At 44.3% G+C, this 24,335-nt stretch overlaps 1 protein-coding gene across 2 annotated transcripts in view; it reads left to right on the plus strand.

Moving 5' to 3' along the window:
- LOC135512724 (fibrillin-2-like) overlaps window positions 1-24,335 on the plus strand; it is an 88,640-nt gene that overhangs the window by 29,238 nt on the left and 35,067 nt on the right. For both annotated transcript variants that reach the window (XM_064935035.1, XM_064935036.1), the window contains exons 7-10: window positions 6,250-6,447; window positions 12,635-12,760; window positions 16,528-16,653; window positions 22,208-22,360. In XM_064935035.1, the coding sequence (XP_064791107.1) occupies window positions 6,250-6,447; window positions 12,635-12,760; window positions 16,528-16,653; window positions 22,208-22,360 (603 nt within the window). The remainder of the gene's footprint in view (window positions 1-6,249; window positions 6,448-12,634; window positions 12,761-16,527; window positions 16,654-22,207; window positions 22,361-24,335) is intronic.

Below are 24,335 nucleotides of genomic sequence, written 5' to 3' on the forward strand. Positions count from 1 at the left end.
TATGGGCAAATTTGAGGCTTTTAGAGCCTGACAACGAGCCATCCTCAACAAAGTTGGAAAGTGACAATAAAGATGAGGACTCAGTCTGATGTTGAAGAGGTGGACATTGAGGAGGTCCAGGGGGAAGACATGGAAGCCTGAGAGGAGACAACCAAAGCTTTAGTTTCTAGACTATCATTTTACAGATGTATGTTGAAAACATTTTTGTAAGATGCGATGGATCATTGGGGATCATTCAATATTCCCTTTCTTTTGTTGTTCTGTGAAATCATCCCATGTGAAGAGTCAACTCATTTAATTAAAGTTAAATTCAGTAACCATTTTATTTAAAAAAAAGGATTTAATCATTTGCATTTATGTCTACTTATGATAAGGTAAAATGTTTGTTTCTGTCTCCATATGATATGGTAAATATTTCCAATGCAAAAAACCTCTACATTTAAATGGCATTAATATTATTTTGCATATATTTCCGTTAATTCCCATATATTCCTGTTAATTCCCATATATTCCCGTTAATTCCCACGGAAGGTTTCCACCTCTGAATATTCCGTAAAATGTGCAACCCTAGTCTCCATACATCATCTACGTATCACTTTGGAATTGGCTGATTTTTTCCTGCTTTCCCTTGGTTTCCACCGACCGTTGACATAAGAAGGCATGTCGGCGTTCCTTCCCTCTTCCCTGTGATCGTGCAGCTTGACGTCGGGAGCGTTTCCCAAACAACTTGGCCGGCTTTCCAGACTGGATTAGCATCCCTTTTCTCACCTGCCAGATTGTCCCATTCCCATCTCCTCTCATCAGAGGCTTTCTCTCAGGCAGGAAAAGGGGAATAGGGAAAGATCACATTTGACCCAGTTACAGATGTTGATCTGATGGGATGGACAGATCTTAGGTGAGAGTCCATAATGTGACCCCATTAACCCAACTCTGGGATGGGTTACACTTAGCCAGCACATCTTGGCAGATGTTTAGTACTTTGGCCTTGCTTCTAATGTAACAGATATGCAATGCATTCCTATGAGGAGGCTGTCTTAACTTATTAGGTAGCCTTTGCTGAGTTTTGAAAGGCCAAGAATTTGATTTCTAGTGATCTGTGCTTCGTCGTTGGGAGCATGTGGAGGAAACTGAAAATACCTGGAAAGGAGACAGATGGTGGTGAAAGGCAGGATACAGGAGGGAGGGATCCGGCGAATAGTTTGGATCTATAGAGCAATTTTAACTGTAATTAGACCAAATTGCTTCCGAATGTTGTCGACTTCGGCCCAGCCAGTACCTCAGTTCCTTTATACCCCATTCCCATTTCTAACTCTTCTGGCCCTGGATTGTTCATGTTCCCTGGTCATGGTCAACATACACACACACACACACACACACTGCTTGGCCTGTCTGTCTGGTTCTGAGTCAGTCGGGTCTTGTGGCGCTGAGACATAGACACCCTGGCAAGGCGATTGTTATTTAGTCCATTAAAAGAGTGAGCGCTCGGAGCGCTCCAGTCTTTTGTTTGGCCTAGCTTGGCGGCCGACCTACGGTGTGTTTTCCTTCAGTCGTATGCACACATAGACAGGGCTCTGCTGAACTTGGCTAGATCCTCAAGCAGTCGTCTAGCGCTGCTTCTGAAAGGTTTGGCCATGGGAGCGCCCAGACGCCTCCTCACTTTGAGGGTCTCACTGCTGATCAAAGGAATGGCAGCTCAATTGCCAGCTCTCTCCTCTCTCTTTCTTTCTCTTTGTTTCTTTAAATGGCTCCCTTCCATGTCATCTCATACCTTTTGCATGAACAACTTCCCTATAGCTCTCCATAAAGGTCCTGTTCATGCTCCTCGCTCACTTCCAGAACTTAGTTTTACTGAAATTGTTCCGATGTATGATTAAATCAAAACCAGATGAAAGCATGATGGACATAAAGCATTGGACCATATGAGTCCAACATTAGTGTGCTTATTATGATTTACATGAGTTTTTAATGCAGAGTTGACTGGTAGAAGAGCAGGATGTATGGAGGGTTTCGTTTGTTAGTTAGTGGGGGGTTGTGGATGTGGCCCAGAGTGATTCAGAGTTCCAGATGGACACATCTGGACCAGAGGTTGTCCCTTCCTGGTCCCGACCAGGCCAGATTAATCAAGCCCAGATGTGCGTGACTGTTGTCACCACAGTGGGTCTCTGCCGCTCGGATGGGGACTCGCATTCCCGGCCTCAAATTGTCCAGGCCAGATTGTCAGGTCATGGGTATGAGTGAGAGGGGACAGTAAGAGCCTGCTGGTATCTGTCTCAATCCCTCTCTCTCTTTCTCTCTCTCTCTGCTGGGTTTGACCTACTTCCCCTCTGTCTATCTCGCGTTCACTCGTTCTCTGTCTGGCTGTGATTTAATTTTCATTTAACTGCACCAGGAAGTAATAAGAGCAGCGCTTCCACAACAAAGCTGCCTCATCTATCTGTACATCTCCTTTAGAACTCAAGAGGGTCAACTTAAACCACTTCTCCAGGGTTTATGTTACATTCCTCCTGACAGCCCCTCTCAGACCATGTATTTTATTTGAATTCCAACCCTCCATCTCTACAGTACCTCTAATGCTGTATTAACTTTGGCACCACCACTGCAGTTAATAAGGCCTTTCCATCATTAGGCCTGTTTGAGTTTTATTATGTGCGATTGAATGGACATCATATTGCTCAAATGGTTTCAGCGTGAGGTCATTGTGTTTGACTTGTGAAGTGTGGTTAACAAAATGATGTCGCCTGGTTGTTCCTGGTGAGCAGCGCAGCAAGGTGGCCATTGAAGTCAGAGGACATTGTGTTCTCCTCATTACTTTGTTTCCACACAAAGTGACACACTATCTTTTTTAAATTAATATTTTCAGTAGTTTTTGTAGGGGGCAGCTTTAATGTTGCAGATAGATTGTGGCTTCTATCAATGTAATTGTCTGCCTCATTTCCAATCCCCCATATACAGTACTGTGCAAAAGTTTTAGGCAGGTGGGAAAAAATGCTGTAAAGTAAGAATGTTTTAAAAAATAGACATGTTAATAGATTATATTTATCAATGAACTAAATGCAAAGTGAGTGAACAGAAGAAAAATCTAAATCAAATTCATATTTGGTGTGACCACCCTTTGCCTTCAAAACAGCATAAATGCTTGTAGATACACTTGCACACAGTTTTTGAAGGAACTCGGCAGGTAGGTTCACCCAAACATCTTGGATAACTAACCACAGTTCTTCTGTGGATTTAGGCAGACTCAGGTGCTTCTCTCTCTTCATTTAATCCCAGACAGACTCAATGATGTCATGGCTTTATAAGCTTCTGGCTAGTTGACATTATATGAGTCAATTAGAGGTGTACCTGTGGATGTATTTCAAGGCATACCTTCAAACTCAGTGCCTCTTTGCTTGACATCATGGGAAAATCAAAAGAAAGACCTCAGAAAATGAATTGTAGACCTCCACAAGTCTGGTTCATCCTTGGGTGCAATTTCCAAACGCCTGAAGGTACCATGTTCATCTGTACAAACAAGAGTACGCGAGTATAAACACAATGGGGCACCGCAGCCATCATACCACTCAGGAAGGAGACGGGTTCTGTCTCCTAGAGATGAACATACTTTGGTGCGAAAAGTGCAAATTAATCCCGGAACAACAGCAAAGAACCTTGTGAAGATGCTGGAGGAAACATGTCGACATAATCTGAAAGGCCGTTCAGCGAGGAAGAAGCTACTGCTCCAAAACTGCCATAAAAAAGCCAGACTATTGTTTGCAACTGCACATGTGGACAAAGATCGTACTTTTTGGAGAAAAGTCCTCTGGTCTGATGAAACAAAATAGAACTGTTTGGCCATAATGACCATCGTTATGTTTGGAGGAAAACGGGGGAGGCTTGCAAGCCAAAGAACAACATCCCAACCGTGAAGCACGGGGGTGGCAGCATCTTGTTGTGGGGGTGCTTTGCTGCAGGAGGGACTAGGTCACCTCACAAAATAGATGGCATCATGAGGGAGGGAAATTATGTGGATATATTTAAGCAACATCTCAAGACATCAGTCAGGAAGTTAAAGCTTGGTCGAAAATGGGTCTTCCAAATGGACAATGACCCCAAATACACTTCCAAAGTTGTGGCAAAATGTCTTAAGAATAGTAAAGTCAAGGTATTGAAGTGGCCATCACAAAGCACTGACCTCAATCCTATAGACATAGACATAGAACTGAAAAAGCGTGTGCCAGCAAGGAGGCCTACAAACCTCACACAGTTACACCAGCTCTGTCAGGGGGAATGGGGTTATTGTGAGAAGCTTGTGGAAGGTTACCTGAAACGTTTGACAAGTTAAACAATTTCAATGCAATGCGACCAAATACTAATTGAGTGTATGTAAACTTCTGACCCACTGGGAATGTGATGAAAGAAATAAAAGCTGAAATAAATCAATAACTCTCAAAGATTATTCTGACATTTCACATTCTTAAAATAAAGTGGTGATCCTAACTGACCTAAGTAAGGGATTTTTTACTAGGATTAAATGTCAGGAATATGGAGCTGGCTGGCTTCTCCGTGCATCGCCAGGACAGAGCAGCTATATCTGTTAAGACGAGGGGCTGGGCTGGGTGTCTATTTGTCAATAACTGCTGGTGCGCAATGTCTAATATGAAAGAAGTCTCGAGATCCTGGACTTGCTGACGGGCCGTCCCCAGGTGGTAAGGGTAGGCAACAACACATCTGTCACGCTGATCCTCAACACTGGGGCCCCTCAGGGGTGTGTGCTTAATCCCCTCCTGTACTACCTGTTCACCCATGACTGCTTGGCCAAGCACAACTCCAACACCATCATTACGTTTGCTAATGAGATACCACTGGTAGGCCTGCTCACCGACAACAATGAGACAGCCTATAGGGAGGAGGTCAGACACCTGGCAGTGTGGTGCCAGGACAACAACCTCTCCCTCTATGTAACATCGATGGGGCTGAAATGGAGCGGGTCGAGAGTTTCAAGTTCCTTGGTGCCAACATCACCAACGAACTATCATGGTCCACTAGGGCAGTTGTGAAGAGGGCACGACAACACCTTTCCCCTCAGGAGACTAAAAAGATTTGGCATAGGTTCTCAGATCCTCTAAAAGTTCTACAGCTTTACCATCGAGAGCATCCTGACTGGTTGCATCACCGTCTGGTATGGCAACTGCTTGGCATCTGACTGTCATGCTCTACAGAGGGAAGTGCGTACGGTCTAGTACATCACTGGGGCCAAGCGTCCTGACATCCAGGACCTATATACTAGGCAGTGTCAGAGGAAAGCCCAAAAAATTGTCAACGACTCTAGTCACCCAAGTTACCGCACAGCAAGCGGTACCAGAGCGCCAAGACTAGTACCAAAAGGCTCCTTAACAGCTTCCACCCCCAAGCCATGACTGTTTTTACACTACTGCTACTTGCTGTTTTATTATCTATGCATAGTCATTTCACAAATGACCTTGACTAACGGGTACCCCAGCACATTGACTCCGTACCGGTACCCCATGTATATTGCTCATTATTGTTATGTAATTTTCTTGTGTTACTTTTTTATTTGATTGGATTATTATTTTTTTGTGTGTAAATATTTTCTTGACTTTATTTCTTGAACTGCATTGTTTTAAGGGCTTGTAAGTAAGCATTTCACGGTGAGGTATTCGGCGCATGTGACAAATACAATTTTATTTTATTTCTATTCACTATAATGGTGGTATTCTGTTTTCTGCTAACAATGCCAGCAGTACCTCGGTCGGCCTTGAACTGCCGCGGCTTCACTGAGAGGGGGCAGTCGTTCTCCCCTGGTCTGGACCAAGAATATTTGTCCTGAGAAGATCGTTATTGAAGGGAACCAGTACTAAATGGGTTTCCCCATTATATAGTTATCCCATTACACCAGTGAACAGGGGAACCCACTGTTCAGCACATTTCCAGATAAATGTCTCTAACCAGGAATCTGCAGCAGCATTTAGTCCAATGGGTTAAAGACTTGGGAGGTCTGTCATACAGTGTGCATGACATATTGCAGCATTTAAAGCCTACTAAATTGTGTTCTTCTGGGGTATGTTTATATTTATTTTAATAGCACTTCAAACTCAATCAAATGTAGCTAGCAGAAGTGTGAAATAGTCTTGGCTTTATATGTATTTTTCCTCACTACCTTTCAGTTATACAGAACATTCAGAGGGGGATTTTAAGGAAGTGGGATAAATAAATGGCTGACTCTTGTTCTCTCTCCTTCTCCTCCTCCAGACTACCGGACTGGGCCCTGTTTCACGCAGGTCAACAACCAGATGTGCCAGGGCCAGTTGAGTGGCATCGTGTGCACCAAGACATTGTGCTGTGCCACCATCGGACGTGCATGGGGACACCCCTGTGAGATGTGCCCCGCCCAGCCTCACCCCTGTCGCCGAGGCTTCATCCCCAACATCCGCAGCGGCGCGTGCCAGGGTAAGACACACACACACACACACACCATCCTCATCACGAACACTGTAACCAACTTAATTCACTTAATTAACTAGTAACTTAATCTGTCACCATCAGCAACATCTTCAATAAAATCATGTTTAATGTAAACATCAACGTAACAGTCACCTTCCTTATCTCTGATACTGTCACCAAATTCCTGCAGCCTGCAACCACCACCCACACAGAGAAACCACCACCCACACAGAGAAACCAAAACACACACACAGAGCAGAGCGGAGGTACACATCAAAGCCCAAGAGAAAGAGAGGGAGAGTACGAGAGAGAAAGAGTTCTAATTTCACCGCCTCATGAACTGAGTTTCTCATTGCTTCATCAGCATTGCAGCAGCAGCCCCAGGCCGTCTCTCTCTGTCTCTGTCTCTCTCTGTCTCTGTCTGTTTTGTCTGTCTGGCCCCTCCCGTCCTCCACACTAGGCTCCCTAATGACCAACCAGACTAAGCAGTGAGGCTGGATCAATAGATGACACACATGTAAATGTTGTGTCCCCTCTTAGGTAAACGCAGCCTCTCACCCCTCTGCAATATTCAAACGGCCCTCCATGGACTGGAGCCTCTTCCTCTCTGTGGATATTCAAATGAGAGTTGTCTAGTCAACACCGTTGTGTTGAGATAATGGGTTGCCTTTTTTGAATGTTTTTCACTAAGTCTCAAAGGGGGGCACTTACCTCATTCACATTAATGTGCAGGAGGAGGAGCCACCTGGGTGAAACAGGACACTCCCCTTTATTGGCAGAAAGCAGGTGCACATGGTCTCTAAAGCTCCTGTTGAGTGTTGACACATTCTCAGTAAGGTGTGGTGAAAGCCAAATTGAATACGAAAGCTTTTTGCACTCAGTCTAATGAAAAATAGCCGGAAAGAACTGAACAACTGAAGAAACACATCTCTAAGACAGCGGTAAACCTTGGAATTACCAATGTGACTGACTGAGTGCCTTAACCTCTTGAAACTCCCCATCCCGGATCCGGGATTGTGACTAAGCCTCAGGCTCATTAGCATAACGCAACGTTAACGATTTCTGAAAATCGCAAATAAAATTAAAATAATGCGTTTGCTCTCAAGCTTAGCCTTTTCTTAACAACACTGTCATCTCAGATTTTCAAAATATGCTTTTGAACCATAGAAATTGACTAATTTGTGTAAGAGTATGCAAAGCTAGCATAGCATTTTGTGTAGCATGTAGCACGCAACATTTTCACAAAAGCCAGATAACCAAATAAATAAAATCATTTACCTTTGAAGAGCTTCTGATGTTTTCAATGAGGAGACTCCCAGCCACATACCAGATGCGCAGTGTTTCCTGAAAGCGTCTGTGTGTAGGAGAAATCGTTCCGTTTTCTACATTGCGCCTGGCTACCGAAACGAACCGAAAATGCAGTCACCTACAACGTGAAACTTTTCCGGATTAACTACATAATATCGACCGAAACATGGCAAACGTTGTTTGGAATCAATCCTCAAGGTGTTTTTTCACATATCTCTTCATTGACATGCAGTTCGTGGAAGCTTGCTTCTCTCTCTGTGCCCCATGGAAAAATACTGGCAGGTGACTTTTGCGCACCAATTTCGGCGCAGGACACCGGGCGGACACGTGGTAAATGTGGTCTCTTATGGTCAATCTTCCAACGATCTGCCTACAAATACGTCACAATGCTGCAGACACCTTGGGGAAACGACAGAAAGGGCAGACTCATTCCTCTTGCGTTCACAGCCATATAAGGAGATCATGAAAGACAGAGCCTCAAAAATCCTTGTCATTTCCTGGATGCCAAGTCATCTTGGTTTTGCCTGAAGCTCACGTTAAAGGGCACGCACAGAGAAGATATTTGTATTTCTGGACACGTCAGAGTGTTTTCTTTCGAACAGTAGCAATTATATGCATAGTCGAGCATCTTTTTGTGACAAAATATCTTGTTTAAAACGGGAACGTTTTTCTTCCAAAAATGAAATAGCGCCACCATAAGTGTAAGAGGTTAAAGGGGCAATCTGCAACTTCTCTTTCTGCTGTGGCCACTGGACAAAAAGCAAGGGAATTGATGCTCAAACAAAACCAAAGTGCTTTATTATCCAAAGCTGCATCATTGAATGTCTTACATTCAACTCTACGTCAACCCATTCATTAAGTCAAATCAAAAATAAAAGGTATTTGTCGCATGCTTTGTAAACAACAGGTGTAGACACAGTGAAATGCTTACTTACGGGTTGGGAGTTGAAGATAAAGATGAACAAAAAAAACATAGAAATAGTGACACGAGGAATAAATACATAGTGAATAAGGAATAACAATGACGAGTAAAAATAACATGGCCATATGTAGGGAGTACCCGTATCTAGGCGATGTGCAGGAGTACGGGGTAATTGAGATAGCTATGTACATATCAGGGTGGGTTATATTAAAAGTCACATTCTTTCACAGAGCCTCTATCAGTCTGCTTCTATATATACAGTACCAATCAAATGTTTGGACACACTTACTCATTCAAGGGTTTTTCTTTATTTTTTACTATTTTCTGTTACTGACTATTGTAAAATAATAGTGAAGACATCAAAACTATGAAATAAAACATGTGGAATCATGTAGTGACCAAAAAAAGTGTTAATCAAATATATTATAGATTTAGATTTCTTCAAAGTAGCCACCCTTTGCCTTGATGACAGCTTTGTACTCTCAACCAGCTTCATGAGGTAGTCACCTGGAATGCATGTCAATTAACAGGTGTTAATTTGTGGAATTTCTTTCCTTCTTAATGTGTTTCAGCCAATCAGTTGTGTTGTGACAAGGTAGGGGTGGTATACAGACGATAGCCCTATTTACTAAAATACCAAGTCCATATTATGGCAAGAATAGCTCAAATAAGCAAAGAGAAACAACAGTCCATCATTACTTTAAGACATGAATGTCAGTTAATCCGGAAAATGTCTAGAATCTTGAAAGTTTCTTCAAGTATAGTTGCAAAAACCATCAAGTGCTATGATGAAACTGGCTCTCATGAGGACCGCCACATGAAAGGAAGACCCAGAGTTACTATAAGGGCACAAGTCGAGACCCAAATGCAGACACAGGAGGCAGATGGTTGAGCTCCGATATTTATTATAACAAACGGGGTAGGCAAAAGGCAGGTCGGGGACAGGCGAGAGTTCAAAAACCAGGTCAGAGTCCAAACAGTACCAGGCGATAGGCAGGCTCAAGGTCAGGACAGGCAGAGTGGTCAGGCAGGCAGATTCGACATCAGGACAGGCAAGGGTCAAATCCAGGAGCACTAGGAAAAAACAGAGACTGGGAAAAATAGGAGCTAGGAAAAATCACTGGTTGACTTGGCAAAACAAGACGAACTGGCACAGAGAGACAGGAAACACAGGGTTAAATACACCGGACTAATGGAAACAGGCGAGGGCGTGACAGTTACCTCTGCTGCAGAGAATAAGTTCATTAGAGTTAACTGCACCTCAGATTGCATCCCAAATAAATGCTTCACAGAGTTCAAGTAACAGACACATCTCAACAGCAACTGTTCAAAGGAGACTGTGTGAATCAGGCCTTCATGGTTGAATTGCTGCAAGGAAACCACTACTAAAGGACACCAATAATAAGAAGAGACTTGCTTGGGCCAAGAAACATGAGCAATGGACATTAGACCAGTGGAAATCTGTCCAAACTTGAGATTTTGGGTTTCAGCTGCAGTGTCTTTATGAGACGCAGAGTAGGTGAAAGGATGATCTCCGCATTTGTGGTTCCCACCATGAAGCATGGAGGAAGAAGGGTGATGGTGTGGGGGTGCTTTGCTGGTGACTGTTGGTGATTCATTTAGAATTCAAGTCACACTTAACCAGCATGGTGCAACGATACACCATCCCATCTGGTTTGCACTTAGTGGTCCTATAATTTGTTTTTCAACAGGACAATGACCCAAAACACACCTCCAGGCTGTGTAAAGGCTATTTGACCAAGAAGGAGAGTGATGGAGTGCTGCATCAGATAACCTGGCCTCCACAATCACCTGACCTCAACCCAATTAAGATGGTTTGGGATGAGTTGGAAAAGGAAAAGCAGCCAACAAGTGCTCAGCATATGTGGGAACCCCTTCAAGACTGTTGGAAAAGCATTCCTCATGAATCTGGTTGAGAGAATGCCAAGAGTGTGCAAAGCTGTCATCAAGGCAAAGGGTGGCTACTTTGAAGAATCTCAAATATATTTGGATTTGTTTAACACTTTTTTGGTTACTACTTGGTTCCATATGTGTTATTTCATCGTTTTGATGTCTTCATTGTTATTCTACAATGTAGAATATTTTTTTTAAATAAGGAAAACCCTTTAATGAGTACATGTGTAATAAAAACCTTTGACTGGTCGCCAAAAAGCCCCTGAGCAAAGTCCTGTTGGAATCAGTTCAAAGCACACATGCACATGAATCCCAATGTAAGGATACCATTCCAGGCGTCATGGATTTGGATGGTCCTCAACACGTGAGCACATTTTCAGGCTTTGTTAAAAGGGAACAGAGGTAAAATATATGCGCATGATTAGAAACAGGCTGGGTGTGTGTGTGAGAGAGAGAGAGAGGGCGGTATTAATCTTGGCTGCTTGGCTGGGTACTGGCAAGGCATGCCAACTTCCCTCTCACAGAGCTGGATGATCGGGTGTGTGTGTCTGGACGTCTGTGTGTTTCTTTGGGAAGATCTCAATTGCATAGTCATCACGTCCTCTCTCCTCGTCTCTTTCTCCTAACCCATTGGAGGAAAAGGGCCGAGGGGAGGGAACTCTGGCTTTTTCATCCAATGGGTTTTGAGAATGAGATGAGGATGCGAGGAGTATGCAATTGAGATTCTACACTTGACTATGTTTTCATACCATCCAGACAAATACTAGTCTCGGCACACATTCACACACCCGGACCAGACGAACCCTCTCTAGGCACGCTAACGATCTGAGGGGTCTGAGTCAATGTGTTTCCACTGAAGATGACGAAACACTAACACCTCTCTCTTGCCAGCATGGCCAGACTGTGAGCTAATGAAGTGTAAATGTGTGAAGAGGGGAAGAGCAAAGATTATGGATATACTAACAAGATATACATGTCTCTCCGCCCTAACAATGGCAGTTGTTGTGCACAAAGAGGCACAGTAGCCTGTCAAGCTCCCGCCTATCCTTTCTTTGACTGGTGAATAGATCTAATTATTTTAATACTTTTTTGAATATTCGATGGGGTTGTTGACATCAACCGCCTGTATTCAATGAGGAGATGCTATGCTACGAGCCTCATGCAATGAATATGCACAGCCATCTCCAATATGAAGTGTTTTTTTCTCAAAGTTGCGGGAATGTCGTTTGTCCTAATATATCAGTACACTTGTAAAAACCTAAGCATTATGCAACTTTGATTCAATCAAATAAATGAACCTCACATAGAAAATAAGCCATACATTTTTGTTGTTGAACAAATCTGACGCTCATTGACCTCCACACAACAAGTCCAAGTCACCTGGTGGAGGGAGACGAGTTGGGCCTCTCTCTTTACCTCTTGTTCTCTGGGAAGAGGGAGGAAGATGAGGTGATAAATGACTCCCTATCTTTAACGACTAAAGAAGACATGTCATGCTTCCTGGTTACTGTGTTCAATGTCCAATCAGCCCCACTCTCACAGTGCCATCCTAGTTACTCATGGCATGATGGGGAAATATACATGAACCCACTCACTTCCTCAAACAAGTGCTGCAGTCTGGAGTCATCTTGGTTCCTAGGTGGCGGTGCCAAGATATCCTCTGTTCTTTCCTGCTTCGCCCCTTTCAACAGGTTTTAATACAGGACTGAAAGCTCAGGATTTAAAGAAAATATTTTAGCCATAAGTCTTCTCATGATTGATTATTGTACTGTAATGTAATGTATGCGCCCAGCCTACCTCACTTTAAAGGTGCTGTAAATCACAGAGTGTAAAATCCAAATTCATTCACACACATTTATAGACTCCATCTGATTCAAGGTTTGTGGGCAGCAAAGCTTTGGGAGATTCTTAGCTCATTAAGAGTAAACAGAGTATTTCAAATGCATCTCTTAAAGCAACGCCTGCTAAGCGCTGCTTATTTGTGCTGATGGTCTACATTCTCTCTCTCTCTCTCTCTCTCCCTCCTTTCACCCTCTTTTCCCCCTGTAGATGTGGATGAGTGTCAGGCCATCCCGGGGCTGTGTGCAGGAGGTAATTGCATCAACACAGTGGGCTCCTATGAGTGTAAATGTCCTGCGGGCCACCGCCAGAGTGACACCAGCCACAAGTGTGAAGGTGAGTCACACACACAGTCCACAGACCTTCTGTGGTGATGTTATGTTATGCACCTTTTATAACAAATAGGAATGTATAACAATGAGTTGGTGTAATGGAAAACACATTGGCCGTGAATTAAAAAGTAGGCTTAGCTAAGTGAACTCAATGCCTCAGTTAAGAATTTGATTTTGAATTGCGAGCGTAGATCCATTGTTGAGGTTTTTTGCCAGGGTTTTGTTAGCAGTTGTTTTTTTTTGAGTACTGTGGCTATTGGCTTCTGTGGTTATCAAGTCTCTGGTATGGAAACGTACACACACATAAGGAAGCAAGAAAGGGTGCATTTGAAGAGGATTAGAACGGCGCCTGGGTGTCCAGTGACAGCTATAGAGAGAGAGAGAGCTCAGCTGCGAGACATCAGTAGACCCTGAGGGTTAATGAAGGGTTGGAAACATTCATATACCCGGAGGAGCCTCTAATTAGGTGGTCATGTGATGAGGGAAGGAGTCACACACACATACACACTCTCTCTCTCTCTCTCTCTCTGTCTCTCTCACTCTCTCTCTCTCTGTCTCACTCTCTCTCTGTCTCTCTCTCTCTGTCTCTCTCTCTCTCTCTCTCTCTCTCTCTCTCTCTCTGTCTCTCTCACTCTCTCTCTCTCTCTGTCTCTCTCTCTCTCTCTCTCTCTCTGTCTCTCTCACTCTCTCTCTTTCTCTCTCTCTCTCTGACACAGAGACAGGCATGCTTTCATGCACTCACACAGACACACACATAGACACTGCTGTCCTATCACAGTCCCACTGAAATCGGATTGTGCCGCAGCATCCCTATGGTGCTAGAGGCCTGTTGGTTGGACTAGAGCAGGAGAGGTGTCCTGTGCCCTGTAGTCTTTGAAGCCTGGTGGGATGAGAGGCAGCGTGTGGGGGTGGAGATCCTCGGAGGTTAACTAATTACAGGACAATTGGAGACAGTAGTGGATCAGCCCCAGGCTTGAGGCTCCGTCGCTGGGCTTTGTTTGGGCCACGGTGGGGGCTGGATGGTGGATGCATTTAGGGAACATTGTTTTAGAGCTTAATTGGGGCAGAGTCCGTTTTTAGTCTCAAAACATCAAGTATTTAATTAAAGGGTAGAGAATACAAAGTTGAACCATCCATAACTATAAATACCCAGATACCTCAATGAACACAGCTCTGAGACTGCGAGATTCAAACCCCATTTTGTTCACTTATGACATCACCAACCACCATCAGTATTCCAAAGGAAAATGGGTTTCAAAATGCCCTCCAAGTTTATGCACAAACATGGAGTCATATTCTAGTGGAGCCAGCCTTGGAGCTGTTAACATGTCTGGGAGGTAGCTCTTCTTTGCCAAAGCAACCTACCTGATTTCATAGCTCCTTTCGCTCCAGTCGTGTTTCGTGCTCGTTCTTTTTTCTCGCCTTCTTTTTTTTGCCCCCCATTTTCTTTCCATAAATACAGTCGCCTGGCACAGGGCCAGCTGTTAACGCGAGCACAAAGAAACACTTACAGAGCAGAGATGACTTCAGCGTTATATACACGGACCTCCCCGTAGCGTCTGACACTTGTAGACCCAAACTCACTATACACACTACACATACTATACATGCAGACAAACTCTTACACACACACACCTGTACTATACATACGCACACGTACTATACACACACACACACACACACACATACACACTCACTCATACATATACACAATGCATACATACTTTCTCTCGCACACAAACACAGTGTCACAACACACACTTTGATGATTGAACAGTGGTCATTTATCCAGGTGGCAGACATTTCCCTAAACACACACAGCACTCCATGTCTGAGCTGTGTAAAGTCTGGTCCTATTCCGGGGGAATGCTGACACCACGTTTATTTTGCTATTTTGCTGCTCTTTTATGACATGAGGAGAACCTTTCACCAAAGCAGTCTGACAATAGTCAGCAGGGGACCCAGTGCCTCTTAACTTCCCACTGTGTGCGTCATTACAAAACACACACACACACACACACACACACACACACACTGCCCCATAGACAGCATTGATGCTTACCCACTGCCAACACACACCACACACACCACTAATGCATACCGACCGACTGCGCACACACACATTTAGGGGCCCGCCTCTCACACACCACGCTATAAACACACGCATACTGTAATTTGACCAAAAGGGTAATTATATATGTGTATAAATAAGCGTAACACAGCATATAAACCCAATGCCTTCTGGAGCCTCACTTCACTCTCACCATCATATACTGTAATACACCACACGGTAGACTGGACTGTGCCAAGTTCACACACACACACACACACACACACACACACACACACACACACACACACACACATTATCTAGTGGCCTTATGGGTGGAATGTTATTAATATTTTAGCTGCCGAAAATCCAGTGTTTCTGTGTCAAACTTTTATTATATTTCAGTCTTCTGTGATTTATATGAAGTCTAATATTGGGATGCGAACTCAAATGTTATACATTTCAACTCTATTTCTGACATGGTACATGTGTCTTCTTTTTTTCAAGCGTTGCAAACGTTCATAGATGACCAGCAGGGTCAGCTAATAATCACAGTGGTTATAGAGGGTGCAACAGGTCAGCACCTCAGGAGTAAAATGTCAGTTGGCTTTTCATAGCCAAACATTCAGAGATTGAGACAACAGGTGTGATAGAGAGAGAGAGAGAGAGAGAAAGGGAGGGGGAGAGGGTCAAACAGCAGGTACGGGACAAGGTAGCAGGTCCGGTGAACAGGTCAGGGTTCCATAGCCTCAGGCAGAACAGCAGAAACTGGATCAGCAGCACAACCAGGTGGACTGGGGACAGGGACAGCCAGTCCTGTGGCATGGTCCTAGGGCTCAGGTCCACCGGGAGAGGCAGAGAGAGAGAGAAGGAGAGACTTAAAGGCAGCATACTTAAGTTCACACAGGACACCAGATAAGACAGGAGAATTATACCAGATAGGACAGACTGACCCTGACCATAGTCTCTCCGGGGCAGCTGAAGTATTCCCATGATGTGTGTGTGGGAAACTCTAACAATTTAGACCTCTTGAAATCCACCACAGTTATGAAGTCCACTGAGGTATGTTGAACATTGTTAAGTGTAGACCAGCGTGAAATAAAGGCATGAGTCTTTGACGGAACACAATCCCAGAGATTTTCCATATGACCGCCTCTTCCTTTTGTAGACTTCAGACCCCCACTCAGGTTGGCTTGACTGTGTCTAGTACACTCTTAGAATGAAAGGTGCTATCTAGAACCTAAAAGGGTTCTTCGGCTGTCCCCATAGGACAACCCTTTGAAGAACCCTTTAGGGTTCCAGGTAGAACCCTTTTGTGTTCCATGTAGAACCCTTTCCACAGAGGGTTCTACATGGAACCCAGAAGGGTTCTAACTGGAATCAAAAAGAGTTATCCTATTGGGACAGCCAAAGAACCCTTTTCGAATATTTTTTTTTCAATCAGCATAGCAGTTGTTCCTGCTCTTGTATTTAGAGTTACGAGCAGTTATTATTTGAGGTCCTCGAGTGTATTTGACAGATGAGATATTGTCCACTTTTTCAAATATTTGACATGGATCCAAATACTTTGAGCAGCTGTTATCGAGGAAAAGGATTTCTTCCAATGAATGCCTGTGATAGGGGTTTTGAGTTACCGCGTGTGTATGGTGAGTGTATGACCATCATGAAGCTCAGTGTTTTCTCTAACTCCAATGATCTAATTGTTTGTGTGTGCGTTTCAGATATTGACGAGTGCAGCACTAACCCAGGTGTTTGTGACGGAGGTGAATGCACCAACACAGCCGGCAGCTACGTCTGCACCTGTCCCCGTGGTTACATCACCAGCACTGACGGTGCCAGATGTGTAGGTGAGTTACCGCTGCCCCCCCCCCCCCCAGCACACACCCCTCCCTCCTTCACCCTCTTGTTAGCCACTGACTGTTCACATCTGGACGTATCCCTGCCTCCGTCCTCTTTCTCCCTCCATCCCTTCCTGTGACTAGTGTTCTGATGACTCAAGCAGGTCTGCAGTCATCATGTGCAGGCCCAGGGACGCACACTCAGCCTTGACTGCATTAGCACCTCTCTGACTCACACCCTGAAACACTACCAGGTGTTAATGTAGAGCGCATGCAATCTCCGGCAGCTCATCTCAAAATGGCCGCCAGAGAGCTGGCCCTGTTGCTTTCGAACAACTTTAGATCGGGAGTCCAACAACTCTCCTACACTCACAGTCCCTCTCCTAGCCAAGTAGAACCACTTGATTACTTTAATTGAATAGTTGTATAGTTGTGCGTCCCAAAGTCTACTAGACGGGAGAACGCGCTATTCAAATTCTCTCCTGGGTCAAAGTTTTGTTGGCCCTCCTCTCACGTTGGCACGCAATCCATTTTCCATCATCTGCTGAATATCCCTGCTGTACTTGTTTGTTGTCTTTTGGCTAATAAAGGGAAACCGGGTGAAAATGCCAAGCGAACAATGAACAGTGTCAACAATGATCTCACAAGGAGCCCTCTGTTCTTTTCTGTTCTGCCTGGCCTGGTCGTGTGGCAGATTGTTTAGCCTCAAGGTAGAAAGCATCTGTACTCACTTAGAGGCCTGCAGGGGAACAAAGCTGACACCACCACGACAACAAGCAAGACGAGCCAGAGAAGAGGGGAGAAAGAGAGGGGGAGGAGAGAGGAGAAAACTATCCAAACTATCCCCGTTCTCTGTTGTTCAGTGCCGGAACAAAGGGGTAGAGGAGTGGGCGAGAGGGACAAGGGGAAGGGAGAGGGAAGCGTAGCCTGATTGGGAACATGCGTGTGGAAAATGACAGTCCACTGAGGTAGGAACAGGGGGGTGGTGGCGGGAGGAGAGGGAGACATATGGGATGGTTCAACAAGTTAAGCTGGGTCTCTTGCTCTCACTTCACTTTGACCAAGAAGACTCTATCGCTCTGGATCGCTTTCTCATCTGTCTTTGCTGTCTTTCCCAGCCTGCTCTACTCTTTGACCCAGTAGACTCCCTCTCTTTCTCGCTCCCTCTCGCTCGCGCTCTCTTTCTCTCTCTCATCTCACTTATATCTCTCTGTCTTCCCCCAATTCTCTCTTATTTGACCCAGTAGGAATGTTAGCAGAAATAAATATCACCAGTGTGACCCAGTAGAGTCCAGTCTCTCCTCAATCTCCCCCTGACCAGAGAGAGAGAGAGAGAGATAGAGAGAGAGAAATGGTGGGGGGGACAAAAACGAAGGAGAGACTGGACTCTACTGGGTCACACTGGTGATATTTATTTCTGCTAACATTCCTCCCATCCCCCTCTCTTTCTTTCTCTGCCCCCTCGCTCTCTTGCTTTCTCCCTCTCCCCTCCATGCCCCTTTTTGTCTTACCCCGTTTTCTCTTTCTCACCCAGAGTGCCCATCCATCTGTCTAGTGTAACCCGGTGAACTATAGTCCCCAGGAACAAATAAAAGAGAGCTGTGATTTCAGGCGCTGTCTGACACATTGACACATCCCGCCGTATATCGTTGGCTCCAGCCAGACCCATGCTGTGGCTGGCTCCCCTGTGTGAGTCGACCGACTCGGCCCTGTTTGCTTGGGTGCGTTTTGCGAGTGGAGGTAGACTAAGAAACTACACATGAGGTGAGCGAGGGGCTCCAGGTCCAGGAATGTCGGCTCTGGCCGAGCTGATTTCTTGCATGCCTCCCCTGGCCCTGGGCTGGCGTTATTCTGGGACAGCGTAGCGTGGAGAAGCAGACCGGAGGGACCTGTTGAGCCCGACACTAATCAGCCCTAATGCCTCATCCGTCGCATTGTGAAAACGCAGTCTGTATAAAAGAAAGCGTGCAGTTGTGCTGTTCTGTATAGACTAGCTAGCTAGCTACGGGTCTGGTTCCAATTTAAGTCATCATCATCCCCATCACCGCCCGCCCTCCCTTCCATTCCGTTCCCTCACCCACTCTCCCTCACTCTAATGGCCTGTTCCCACCCACCCCTCACCGCCCCACAATTCTGCCCCCAGCTGGGTTGGTCCCTTGGGAAGGAGGGAGGGGAAGTTGGGCTGTTTAAAGTGCATGTCTATAAGCTCCAGACACAGAGTTTCTCATGTCCAATATAATTGTCCAGGATTGCTCCACATGGAACTGATTAATTCCGGACTGCTAGCTCATTAGACAAGTTAATCGACTTGCACGTCTCCCTCCTGTAGGGGATTTGATCTGTTCGAAGGGAAGAGACTGCAGAATCTTCAAAAAACAACTTTATAATAAGATTAGCAAAAATTGAGTAATTAACTATGCACTTCAACAGGCCCAACGAACAGAGTTGGCTCTCAGCTTTTACAGAAAAGTCAAACCTCTTTGTCTCTGTGGCAGTTAGCAGATGTGTGCAAACAGAGGTGGGGATCATAGTGTATAAAATGCGTTTAGCTTGTCTGTGTAGATTAAGATAGCTGAGTTTGCCACTATTGTCTGTTCCTTCCTGCAAGTTTCCACACAGAGGAGTTCCTGCAGATCGTACAAACGGGATGTCACATACTGAGGTCGCACCCAGCTCTTATCTGTACGCCCAGACTTATAACTAAGACACAAGACAACAAGCCTGCATCAGAAAAAAAACACTTGCATATAACAATGGACAATGGTAAAAACAGCATATTATGTCTAATTGTGTAATTTTCCAAAACATTTACTCCCTTTTGAGACTAAGTCTCAACCTAATGGAGAAAAAAAAGCATTTTCATCAAACAAGCATTAACATGATTTGGAAAGAGGGAAAAGGAAAGACTTTCTTACACTTAGCAGATTACAGTTGTAAATGACCTCCACTGTCATTGAGTTTCAAACCTTCACATAGTGCAATTCACTCTCAGAAAGGGGAAAGGAACATGAATTAAACATCAGTACACGCTTCATCCCCAGTCACAAGGCAATCATTTCACTGTAAGGTCTTGTATTCGGAGCATGTGACAAATAAACTTTGGTTTGATTTGAATCGAATCGCATCGTTGACACTGTCTACATTACCATGTGAGCGCCATTTACATGACCCGCCTCGTGGGCATGGCTTATGAACATGCTGCAAAATTAACTCACCATTTTTACCTTGGTGCTATGGATTATCACCGTCTTCATCAGGCATGTAATCAGGCATAGGAAAGTCAATTGGGTTCAGGGGTCAGTAATGGCATGGTGGTGAGAATAGTGTCAACGGTTTTGCTACACAATTTCTTAACATAAGTTAGAATAAGCATTTTTGCAAAAAAAAAGATAACTAAGCCATAAATCAACCAATGAAATATTGTATCTCCCATAACACCAAACAATGACTGAACCCATCCAAACGGATTCTAATCGTTGTCTGATTGGTGTTCGTTTGCGCGATCACCGCTGAGCTCTTTCAGATGTTCCACGACAATAATCAAGTTACCCTCACCCCGGGGTGTGAATGTACAACAATGGTCACCTATCATTTGGCACCCTCTGCCGGGGATGTGATGCTACTACTACAGCGAACTGCCCTTCTGGTGAGGTGGCCTCCGGTACACAGGGATCTGTGGCTATTCTTTCAACTCCTCACTGAAAGTTGACAATAGTGTCTGAAATCACAACACTATCTCTGCAACTAACACCCTTATGCAAACATTCCGTCTCAAATACATGCCCTGTATGTACTTAGCCTCCTGTTACAAAAACATTTGCACATAAATCATTCCATCTAACCCAAAACATATCAGTCACACCTGCTAGTCCGCTTGTATAACTAAGACACAAGACAACAAGCCTGCATACTAAAACATGCTGAAGTCATTTGTACTCTATCATCCAGAAAGCTATATGTATTGATGCGCTTTGACATTAGAATTCTGATAACATGGTAAAACAAAACCCCTACTATCAATGTCCCCATCATGGTTATACAACCCACATTTAGAACGGCAGTCTTCAGTGCTCCACGTTGAGTCTATCACTCAAATTCAAGACCCTAAACTTAGCACACACCGATACGGTTAGAATGTACATTTACAAACAGGGGTCCATATGTTATCAGTATTAACTGTTCTCATTACAGCCCCCGTTTGTCCCTGTTTTACTGTCGCCAGTGGTATGTTAATGACAGATCGGTATCTCAATGCATTTCAATCCAAATTGCAATAAGCTTCCCAGTGTGTAAACCACCAATATCAACGTGATACCCCAAATTAACAGTTTAGAGCAACCCTAAATTAATTTACAGGCACAGTTGATCACCCCCCTCCTTCCCGGCACTCTTCTTCTGGCGTTTCTTCATGTTTCTCTTCAGAAAGTGTTTCAGTTCGTTCTCCCAACGGCACACGTTCAAAGTGGATGGCCCTTGATAATGTCTCTCACCTGAGCCGCCACAGTCCTTTACAGTCCATTATGTCTTTGTCCATTTTCCTACCAGTACACCAGCAGCATGGGAGAAGTGTGGACGGGATCTCTCTCCATGCTCACGCCACCTGGACTCATGTCGCACTCCCGAGAGAAAAGGCATGAGAGAAAAGGCAGTTAATAGCTTCGACTGGATGCTGTGTGCAGGTTGCTGGCTCGGACTCAGGTCTCACGGTAGAAGTGGTGAAGAACAAGGTCCCGTCTTCAGCCAGTTAGGGGGGGTTGAAGTTCACGCTGTTCTCGTCATTTAATTTATTCCATTCATCAAGATACCTGTAGTCACTATCGCCATAACTTCGAGAGAGGACAGAACAAAACAACAGTTTAAGACATTCCTGATTCTGGAATTTCAGACGATTATTCACCGTGTGACAAATTATTACATTCCCAAATTTCTTAATACCAACATTTCTAAGACAAATGTCAAAGAGCATAACAACACACTTGTTCAAACCATTTTGCAAATGTGCTTATACTCCCTTATCATACTGCCGACCTCCCTGCAGAGTTACCCCTTAGGGAGAAATCTTGAGGTGTTTGCAAACCTGGTGGCCAACTACAAGAAACGTCTGACCTCTGTGATTGCCAACAAGGGTTTTGCCACCAAGTACTAAGTCATGTTTTGCAGAGGGGTCAAATACTTATTTCCCTCATTAAAATGCAAACCAATTTATAACATTTTTGACATGCTTTTTTCTGGATTTTTTTGTTGTTATTCTGTCTCTCACTGTTCAAATAAACCTAACCAATAAAATTATAGACGGATAATTTCTTTGTCAGTGGGAAAACTTACAAAATCAGCAGGGGATCAAATACTTTTTCCCCTCACTACCTTGTCACCAGAGTATTTACAGTATGGTAAATTATGCATTATAACATGGTCTGCCTAACATGAGATGTTCTACATGACCTGGAAGTTAAACTTGTTTACAACATCATGAGCGATTTGAGTGACTCACCCTGAAGCAAACTGACCTCTCTTCCCAACTCTCTTTCTCTCTTCCTTCTCCCTCCATCCTCTCCTCCCTCAGACCAGCGTGTGGGCACGTGTTTCTCAGCGTTAGCGAGTGGGCGCTGTGCAGGTGACCTGCAGGGCCAGTATACCAAGATGCAGTGCTGCTGTGACACGGGCCGCTGCTGGGCATCTGGACAGATTCCTGAGATGTGCCCTGTCAGAGGGTCCGGTGAGTACACACACGAACACACACACACACACACACACACACTCTCTCCTCCTCGTCTGTCTCAGACACACACACAACTTATGACTTCTAACCCACAGTCCAAACTCCCCTTTGCACTCAATTGCTGAGTTATTTTGTGCATGTGTTATGAATGAACACCTTGAATAGCTGGGATTGCCTGTCATTTTATTTTTTAATTTCACCTTTATTTAACCAGGTAGGTTAGTTGAGAACAAGTTTAGTTTAGTTTAGTTTATTTTTTATTTTTACAGGGACAGTGCACATTAATCAACGTTTCAGTAAAAGTGCCAGTTTTAGCCAGCCAGCTAATTTTCAACCGCAGTCCCTGGGCAGGTTATTAAAAACAATTACAATATAGACAATAGCAACATAGAACAAGCAAGACATAGCAACATAGGGCAAGCAAGACATAGCATACAGACAGAGCAACATAGGACAAGCAAGACGTAGCATACAGACAGACCAACATAGAACAAAAAGCAGCAAGACAAAATTCATAAAAGCAACAAAGTGTTTCCACACCTCACAAGCTACAGACAACAGACAACATGGAAAGCGGCAACACACAGCTAGGGACCAAGTTCACAAATCTGATTGACCTTTAGCCATGTCTTCAAGCATTTTGTGAAAGTGTGATATGTGGTGCAGTTATGTGTGTCTGATGGCAGTGTATTCCAGACATGGGAAGCTCTCACAGAGAATGCAGATTTACTAAAGGTGCTTTTCCTTAGGGGAACTATACAGTCACCTCTCATGGCAGACCTTGTGGATCTGCTGCCATATGTCTGGGTTTTCTGTTTAACAAAAATATTGAGTGGAGGGGGAGCCAGGCCATTAAGGATCTTGAATACAAGACATGCGTCGGTGTATTGCACAAGATTTTCCCAACTCAAGAGCTCATGCTTTCTAAGGATGTGACAATGATGATGGCTATTGGGCTTCCTATCAAGCACTTTGAGAGCCTGTTTGTAGACAGACTGAATAGGTTTTAATGTTGTACAGCAAGCTTGGGCCCAACTAGTCAAGCAGTATGTTAATTGGGGAGTATGATAGTGTTGAAGTACAGTTTGCTACCTCTGTAGTCAAACAATTTCGTATAAATCGGAAATTAGCTAGGTTGAATTTAGTTATTTGAATTACCTTTTTCACATGCTTTTTAAAAGAGAGGTTGGAATCAAGTATGATGCCAAGGTACTTAAAATCGGATACCACCTGGAGCTTCTCCCCTGACACATAGACATCGTTCTCATTTACAACTGCGACCTGGCCAAGATAAAGCAAAACAGTGTGACACAAACAATAACACAGAGCTACACATGGAATAAACAAACATACAGTCAATAACACAGTAGAGAAAAGTATATATACAGTGTGTGCAAATGAGGTAAGATAAGGGGGGTAAGGCAATAAATAGGTCATTGTGGCGAAATAATTACAATTTAGCAATTAAACACTGGAGTGATAGATGTGCAGAAGATGAATGTGCAAGTAGAGATACTGGGGTTCAAAGGATAAATAACAGTATGGGGATGAGGTAGTTGGATGGGCTATTAACAGATGGGCTATGTACAGGTGCAGTGATCTGTGAGCTGCTCTGACAGCTGGTACTTAAAGTTAGGGAGGGAGTCTCCAGCTTCAGTGATTTTTGCAATTCGTTCCAGTCATTGGCAGCAGAGAACTGGAAGGAAAGGCTGCCAAAAGAGGAATTGGCTTTGGGGGTGAAATATACCTTCTGGAGCGTGTGCTACGGGTGGGTGCTGCTATGGTGACCAGTGAGCTGAGATAAGGCAGGGCTTTACGTAGCAAAGACTTATAGATGACCTGGAGCCAGTGGGTTTGGTGACGAATATGAAGCGAGGGCCAGCCAACGAGAGCATGCAGGTTGCAGTGGTGGGTAGTATATGGGGCTTTGGTGACAAAACGGATAACACTGTGATAGACTGCATCCAATTTG

Source organism: Oncorhynchus masou, chromosome 24 (genome assembly GCF_036934945.1).
Source record: "Oncorhynchus masou masou isolate Uvic2021 chromosome 24, UVic_Omas_1.1, whole genome shotgun sequence".
Taxonomy (NCBI): Eukaryota; Metazoa; Chordata; class Actinopteri; order Salmoniformes; family Salmonidae; genus Oncorhynchus; species Oncorhynchus masou.